Source organism: Gracilinanus agilis, chromosome 6 (genome assembly GCF_016433145.1).
Source record: "Gracilinanus agilis isolate LMUSP501 chromosome 6, AgileGrace, whole genome shotgun sequence".
In the NCBI taxonomy this organism is placed as follows: domain Eukaryota; kingdom Metazoa; phylum Chordata; class Mammalia; order Didelphimorphia; family Didelphidae; genus Gracilinanus; species Gracilinanus agilis.
In genome coordinates, this window is record NC_058135.1 from 258,565,283 (window position 1) to 258,573,868 (window position 8,586).

The window sequence follows — 8,586 nt, forward strand, 5'->3', positions numbered from 1 at the left end:
TCTCCCTCTCTGTCTCTCTCCTTGTCTCTCTGTTTTTGTCTTATGTCTGTCTGTCTCTCCATGTCTTACTCTCTATCTTTCTCCCTGTCTCTTTCTCTCTGTGTCCCTTCTTCTGTCTCTATCTTGTCTCTGTCTCTCTCTCTTCCCATCTCTGTCTCTCTTTCTGGCTCTCTCCCTCTGCCTCTCTCATCTCTCTCTATCTCTGCCTCTGTCTCTCGATCTCTCTTTCTCTCTGCCTCTGTCTCTGTCTTATCTCTCTTCCTTTCTCTTTCTCTGTCTGTCTCTCTCCCCATCTCTACATCTGCATAGATTTGTGTGTATGTATTGTACACACATCCTCATATATGCATATAAACTTATATGCAAAATACAGGATCATTAGGGAAGAGGGAGTAGCCCTGGCCAGTGGGGACATCAGGAAAGGCTTCCTCTAAGGAGTGTTATCCGAGCTAAGGTTTGAAGCAAGCGTGACGTTCTAAGAGGCAGAGCTAAGAGGGTGGGTGATGGGGTCCATCTGGGGTCCTGCGTCAGGAAGAGCACAGAGGCCAGGTTGACTAGACTGTAGAAATGTGTGAAGGGGTCATCAGTCTGGACAGACAGGTAGGAGGGATCCAGATTTCAGTGGGGCTAAAATGCCTGAGGGAAAAGTTTGGATTCTGTTCCAGAGGCAATAGGGAGCCATTGAGGCTTCTTGGGCAAAGAGACGATGCAGCGAGGTCTGAGCTTTAGGGATAGTATTAGTTGGGCAGCTGTGTGGAGAATGGATTGAGCTTGGAGCAGAGCCTGGGAGTCTTGGCATGTTGGCTGAATGTCTGTGTCCCTGGACCAGTAAGGCTAAGTCCCGAGATGGCCAACGCTGGATACCAGGAGGGTGATGAAGGTGTCAGCCACCAGCAGTGCTCAAAGGCTCCTTCTTTGTTATGGAAAGGTGGCCGTCCGCACCAGGGAAGGGCAACCTCACACTGACTAAATCATAGGCACTTGAGGTATTTAAGTAGATGACGGGGGTGGGGGAGAGATGGGGAGTGGGACAGGGTGCAACTAGGTAGCTCAGCGGATAGATAGAGAGCCAGGAAATCCTGGGTTCAAATCTGACTTCAGATACTTCCTAGCTGTGTGACCCTGGGCAAGTCACTTAACCCCCCATTGCCCAGCCCTTTCACTCACCTGCCTTGGAACCAACACCCAGTCTTGATTTTAGGATGGGAGGTGAGGGTTTAAGAACAAATCCCCAAAGTCGATGATGGGATCTTAAATCCTAGCTCTTGAGCTGGAAGGTCCTCAGAGACCATCTAGTCCAACCTCCTCATTTTACAGATGTGGAAACTGAGTCCCAGAAAATTGGATACAACTGCTACCAGCCTTGCATTGCAGAAGCCCTGACTGCTACACCCTTAGGCACAGCAAGAAGATTAGGTGGCAATGGGTGCACTCCAGGTAAATGGAAGTTATGAACACTTCACCCCAGTGCCTCTCATCCAGTGGCCGGCGAGGTCGCTCCTGCCGGAAGGAATGGGAGGGAGAGCCTGTGCCGGGGTTTGGAAGAGGCAAGGAAGCCTTAGTCAGAGCAGGGGACAGGCGGCCCTTTCAGGGTCGGTCCCTCCCATCACCAAGCCTTTCTGAAAGTGCTTTCTCTGTGCCTGGCACCGTGCTAAGCCCTGGGGAGGAGAGAGAGACAGACGTGAGCCTGTCTCTGCCCTCAGGGAGCTTACGTTGGAATTCCAACACTGCTTTGGTGGAAGACGGGGCGACATGTTTGTGTGTGCATGAGCTCATGACTGGGTCTGTGATCCATCAGCTGCTGAAGATATAATAATGCTTTCTCCTTAGCTTTCTGTTCTTTTTTCTTAAACCCTCACCTTCTATCTTAGACTCAATACTGTGTGCTGGTTCCAAGGCAGAAAAGCAATGGGGGTTAAGCAATGGGGGTTAAGTGACTTGTCCAAGGTCACCTGGCTAGGAAGTGTCTGAGGCCAGATTTGAACCCAGGACCTCCTACCTTTGAGCCTGGCTCTCGATCCATGGAGCCACTTAGACACCCCCTACTACTTACCTTTCTTTTAAGGAGGTCAGAACATTTTAAAGGGTCATGTTACTTGTCTTCCCTCTTAAAGCCAATTGGGAACAACATTGTATTATTATTTATATTTATTATTATATTATTAGATCCATTTTACTGGGAAGAGAGTGGAGGCATAGAGAGGAGATGAGTTTGACTGAAGCTTTCCAGAGAGTCAGTGGTCCAGCTAGGCTAAGAGCCCAAATCTCCAACTCTATCTACTGCCTTTGGTTTGCAGAAATTTGGGGGTGTTGTAGCAGGTGGGAGTGCTGAGTTAGGTCAGGAAAACCTAGGTTCCAGTTTTAGTCCCAGTAGGAGAATCTATTAACCTCTCTGAAACTCAATTTCCTCATCTGTAAAATGGGGATAAAAATAATACTTGTAGGGGGAGAGCCTAAATCTGGCTTCAGACACTTCTTAGCTGGGTGGCCCTGGGCAAGTCCCTTGACCCCCATTGCCTAGCCCTTACCACTCTTCTGCCTTGGAGCCAATATAGTATTGATTCTAAGATGGAAGAGAAGGGTTTAAAAAAAATAATAATCCTTATTCAATCTACTTCATAGACTTGCTAGAGGATTTAAAGGAGAATCCATATTAATTTTTTCCCAATTAATATGCTTTGTTCTCCCTCCTACGTCCTTCTGAAAAAAAGAAAAAGGAAAAGGAAACCCTTTAAAGCAAATAAGAGTGGGCAGCTAGGTGGCTCAGTGGATTAAAAAAGCCAAGACTAGAGATGGGAAGTCTTGGGTTCAAATCCAGCATCAGACACTTCCTGGGCAAGTCACATAACCCCAGTGGACCAGCCCTTACTGCTCTTCTGCTTTGGAATCAATACATAGTATTGATTCTATAATGGTAAGTGAGGGTTTAAAAAAGAAAAAGAAATCGGAATCAGTCACAATGAATGCTTATATTAGCCATGTCCAGAAATACATGGTTCATCCAATGCAGGACCCTTTGTATACTTTAAGAAACTAAATAGATGCTCCTTCTTCTTATTTATGCTTGGATGCCTATCCAGGCACTCATCCTGGCTGCCGCCCCACCCACTGATTCTGGATGGATTCTCTTGTTAATATCAGGGCTGGGTACCAAGATGGCCCCGTGTCCATTCATCATCCCCACGTCTATTCCCAGCTCACTCATGGGCTTTCCAATTCCTTTGTTTTTTTTCTTTTCCAGTTTCCAGCGGGTTTTTCGGAGGCCAGTGGCATGAGATCCATCCCCAGTACTGGACCAAGTACCAGGTATGGGAATGGCTTCAGCACCTTCTGGATACCAACCAGCTTGATGCCAGCTGCATCCCCTTCCAGGAATTTGACATCAATGGGGAACATTTGTGTAGCATGAGCTTGCAAGAATTTACACGAGCGGCAGGGACAGCCGGCCAGATTCTCTACAGCAACTTGCAGCATCTCAAATGGAACGGTAGGTATCGCCCCCTCCTCCCACCCCTACCTCTGTGGGCAGGGCTCTCTCTGCCGGGCGCACTGGGAGAAGAGCCCAGGCTCCATTCTTGGGCAAAGAGGACCGGGATTGCCCTCCCTTTGGTTTGACTAAGGAAAGAAATGGCAAGAGGGAGAATGGGAGGTGCCGTGGAAGCCCAGGGGCACTGCCTTTCCTCGTCCCTTTTGATAAACCCTTCAGAGTTCCGAAGAAGCGACTTCCTTCTCATCCCAGTGCTAAATTTTCATGGAAATAGTAGTGAGGGGAAATTAGGTGGCTCAGTGGATTGAGAGCCAGGCTTAGAGACAAGGAAGTCTTGGGTTCAAATTTGACCTCAGATGCTTTCTAGTTGTGTGAAAGAAAAAAAAATATACCTTATCTTCTGTCTCAGTGACTTCTAAGACAGAAGAGCAGCAAGGACTGGGCAACTGGGGTGAGATGACTTGCTCAGGGTCACTTGATTATCTTTATTTTTTTTTTAACATTTTTTAAACCCTTAACTTCTGTGTATTGGATCCTAGGTGGAAGAGTGGTAAGGGTGGGCCATGGGGGTCAAGTGACTTGCCCAGGGTCACACAGCTGGGAAGTGTCTGAGGGCGGATTTGAACCCAGGACCTCCCATCTCTAGGCTTGACTCTCAATCCACTGAGCTACCCATCTGCCCCACTTGATTGTCTTTAAAGGGAGTCAGTTGTGGTGCAACAAAGAGTGCTGATTTTGACATCAGAGGTCCTGGGATCTGCTACCTGTCTGTAGCTCGGACCTCTTGTTTTCTTGTCTGTGACACGAAGGGGTCAACTAGGTGACTTCCGACGTCTCTTCCAGCCTCAAGTGTATACTCACAGGAATTCCTTCCCTGCCCCTTGAGTATTTTTTATTTATACCTGTTGATTTTCTGTCACCTGTATTTCCCAAAGTGTTCTTCCTCTCTCTCCTCCCAGAAGTCCATCCCTTAAAACAAAAAGAGAAAAACGAAAAGTTCAGTAAAACTAGCCACCCTATTGGAAAAGTCTGCCATTATTGAATAACGTTCCACACTACCCTTTGCCCCTTCCCCACCTCTGCAACAGCCCAGCTCTATTATTTCCATTCACTAAATATCTTTCATCCACCCAGAAGATGCTTTGGGTAGGTGGTGCCTGAGCGAGAACAAAAGAACAAAGGACAGCCCCAAACCAGACCCACCCTCAGAGGGCTTCCATTTTCCTGGTCTTGTGTCATTCAGAGCAGAAAGGGACGATCCTGAGACACACCAGCGGGAAGTCATCCAACATGAAAAAACCAAGAATTCTCCAATGATGTGTTCTAAACGGGTCTTCTGTGCTCTTCTCTCCGAGCGTATGGGGCGGATCCAATGGAAGGGAATGGATTTCTTGTGAATGGAGCCTTTGTTTGGGCACTGGGAAGCGGGGACCCCTCAGCCAGGAACGATCCTCAGACTCTGCCATCAGCCCAGAGAAGGAACTTGAGAGCGCTGGTGGGAGCGCAGAAGCCTTCTGCCTCACCACAGCCCCACCGCCATTTTGGATGAGCTCATCTGGCTGTCGCTCCTTCCCTCGTTCCTCACTGAGGCTGCTCCTTTCATTTATGTATTTTTTTTTACTAGAACCAAACCAAACAAGACACTAAAAATAAATCAGAGCACTGAACGATGGCAGATGAAGTAAAAAGTCTTGCTTTCCTTTCCCATCCCCCAATTAAAAGCCACTTTTTTCCAAGCCTTGGCCTGACTGAGCCCAGGGGATGCCATTTTGTCCGAGATTTAAAAGCTGGAAGGGACCTTACAAGTCATTGAACGAACCCCCTCTTTTTTCTAGATGAGGAAAATGAGGTCGAGGTGTATTCAGTAACTTGCCCAAGATCAGACAGAGTCGCAGAGCAGAGACTTGAACTCGGGTCCCTGGGCTCCAAACATCCTTGGACTCTTTCCTTTATGCACCGCTGCCTGGTTGTCCTTGACCAATTGATGATCTCAGTGGGATTTTTGCCTCTGAGATCACAAAAGTCACTTGTAATGTCTATGCTTCTTGCTGGGTTTTGCTTTTCATCCTGTAGGACAAATCTCAATTTATTGGACAATCTCTTGTTAAGTCGGCTCTGTGACTTAACACCGCCTAGCCGTGTGTCGTCTTCTTATGGGAGGAGACAGTTTAGAGTCCGAATGGTCATCTAGAGGCCATCTAGTCCAACTACTTCACTTTACAGATAAGGAAACTGAGGTTCAGAAGGGCTGAGTCTAACTCCCTTATTTATTTTTTTCTAACCCTTTACCTTCTGTCTTAGAATGAATACTTAGTATTGGTTCCAAGGCAGAAGAGTGGTAAGGGTAGGCAATTGGGGATAAGTGACTTGCCCAGGGTCACACAGCTGAGGCCAGATTTGAACCTAGGACCTCCCGGCTCTAGGCCTGGCTCTTAATCCACTGAGCTACCCAGCTGCCCCCCCAAGAGAAGTACTTTCATGAGGAAAGATGCCCACATACTATGGGGGATCTGTGATCCCACACATGGGAGTATATATACTTCCCTCCAATGAAAGAGATCGCCACCCATCCATGTCTGTCCTCCATGCTGGGCAAAATGGTGCCCATGTGCTCATGGAGTCCACCCATTACGCCATCCTCTTGTTCTTCTGACACCTACAGGATAACAAAACACAGAGTATTTTTTTAAACCCTTTCCTTGTCTTAGAATTAAACTATGTTTTGGTTTTAAGGCAGAAAAGTGACCAGGGTTAGGCAATGGAGGTTAAGTGACTTGCCCAGGGTCACTTAGTTTAGAGAGGGTTGATTGTTGCAATAATGGGAACTGTGAAGGCCCCACGAATAAACAAAATGAGGGCCAGGCATCCGAGTTCGAGACTCACAGCTCAGCCTCAGCCCGGCCAGTCCAGCGGCACCATGCGTCAGCTCACCGTCAGAATTTCAAACCCAGCTTCTTTCTTCGGTCTCTTAACTTGCCCAAACTCTCCCCCACAGGCCAGTGTAGCAGTGACCCGTTCCAGTCCCCCCACAATGTCATTGTGAAGACAGAGCAAACAGGTGAGCCACAACCAATTTCCCTGGAGAAAGGATTGACGTTTATGCTGTGACTTTCCACAAATGACCTCATTCCAGCCTCTTGAGAGGGGCTATTAGCAACCCCATTTTATAGATGAAAAAACTGAGGCCCAGGGAAGCTCAGGGACTTCTCCAAGATCACGCAGGGAGCACGGAGCGGAGCTGGCGGGGCTTCCATCCCAGATCCTCTGACTCTAATCCTCAGGAAGTGATTGGGGAAGTGGGGGACGGGGAAGAAGAACCCGACAAGAGCCTGAGTGGGGATTTTGTCCCAGCCACCCAAAGACAGAATTTGGCCCCGAATGCTCTGTAAGGGAGAAATTGGCCCAATGTGTGTATTTATCGTTTATAAAATGACTCCTCCATTATTAAAGGCAACACCAAGAGCAGGCAAACACATTAATGAGGCTTTGCTGGGCATCCGTGTGTCGGGGGGCCTCCCCTGCCCTTGCCTCTGCCCCTTGTCTCTGGCTCATCTCAGAAGCTGGCCGAGCACTGAGCTCCCCAGAAAGGTTAAACCCCTCCATTCAGTGACCCCACGGACCCTTCTTCTGAAGGACCCCGGGGGGGGCCCCATTCTTCCTTCCTGAGCACCCCAACTTTTTTGTGGCACCAGCTCAGCAGAGTTGGTTCTGAAGGGTGGAGAGGCGGGTCCACCCTTGGCGGGGAGAGAAGAGAAGGTCCTGGGAGGGGGCAGCACCCCCAAACCTCCTGGCTTGGCTTGGCTTTCAGAAACAATAGAGGTATGGGGTGACCAAACAAGGAGAGGGCGTAACCCAGAGAGCTAGAGCTTGGGGTGCCCCAACATGTAACTATTAGTTAGGATACCAGCTAAATCCCTGTGTCGTAAACAGGAGCACTTAGGCTGTGAGTCACATTTCATACAACTTAGGCAGTAAAAACACAATGAAGATCTCAGAGGATCATAGACTTAGGCTAGGCCACCCCCTCGTTTGACAGATGGAGGCCCAAAGAGGACGGACCCGGCACCAAAGTCTCATGGACAGGCAGTGGCCCAGGCGGGAGCCAGATTCAGGTCTTCCGGGCTCCACTTCGCCAGCCGAACTCTTCTGTCAATGACAGTCTTTCCATGAGGGAACAAATATTCTGGAAACGGAGGGGTGGGGAAGGACGGATAATATCCTAATTAGTTGCTGGCATTAGCAGAGCTCAAAAACTGGGTGGGGAATAGCTTCTTCTTGGAGATGGGCCAAGGGTTGGGGGATGCTCCGGGCTCAGACTCCGCTTTGGATGGCTAGAAGGGGCTCCATCTGGGATTCGGGAATCTACAGGGACGTTTGTGGCTCAGAAAAAATACTTGGCAGGGACAACATCTGCTTTGTAAAGAAGAACATCCTAGTTCTTTCTAGGACTGATGGCCTTGGCCCTCAGCGTTTTTATTTGCGTTGGCAATCGCTCCTCCTGCTTAAAATGCTGCATGGCGTAGGTAGATTCATTTTTTAATTAAAAGGGATTAAGATTAGTTTCATTTTGAAAAAAAAAATCCTGCTACCCCTGGGGCTAATTGGAGACACTCAGAGGTGTCAGCAAAGCAGGGCTGGGGATCAGTGGACTTGGGCTGATGATCAAACTGCATTTAGAATGAGCGGGCGAGAACCAAAACAATTATAAGAAAATGGATCATTGTAGAAAGACGATTAACCATTAAATTGGTCCTAGAAATGCCCTCCCAGCCTCCTTATATCCCATATGAAAATATGATGATAATTATTTATGCTCAGAGGAGGATAGAGTGTGGCATGTTGGGAACACGGTTGGATTTGAAGGCAGGAGATACTGGAATGAATGAATAAATAGGGCATAATGCATAGAAATCTGGTCCTCAAACCAGGAAGGTCTGGGTTCAAGAGCCAACTTTTGGCACATAAGGGCTATGTCACCCTGACCAAGGTGCTAATTCCAGGCTACTCTCTAAGATGATTTCCTTCTTTCTTTTTCCTCTTTCTTTCTTTCTTTCTTTCTTTCTTTCTTTCTTTCTTTCTTTCTTTCTTTCTTTCTTTCT

The 8,586-nt window shown here is 48.0% G+C and overlaps 1 protein-coding gene across 1 annotated transcript in view; it reads left to right on the forward strand.

The window, feature by feature from the left end:
* EHF (ETS homologous factor) overlaps positions 1–8,586 on the forward strand; it is a 68,718-nt gene that overhangs the window by 52,377 nt on the left and 7,755 nt on the right. The window contains exons 3-5 of the mRNA XM_044680962.1: positions 3,242–3,487; positions 6,483–6,591; positions 7,856–7,859. Of these exons, the coding sequence (XP_044536897.1) occupies positions 3,242–3,487; positions 6,483–6,591; positions 7,856–7,859 (359 nt within the window). The remainder of the gene's footprint in view (positions 1–3,241; positions 3,488–6,482; positions 6,592–7,855; positions 7,860–8,586) is intronic.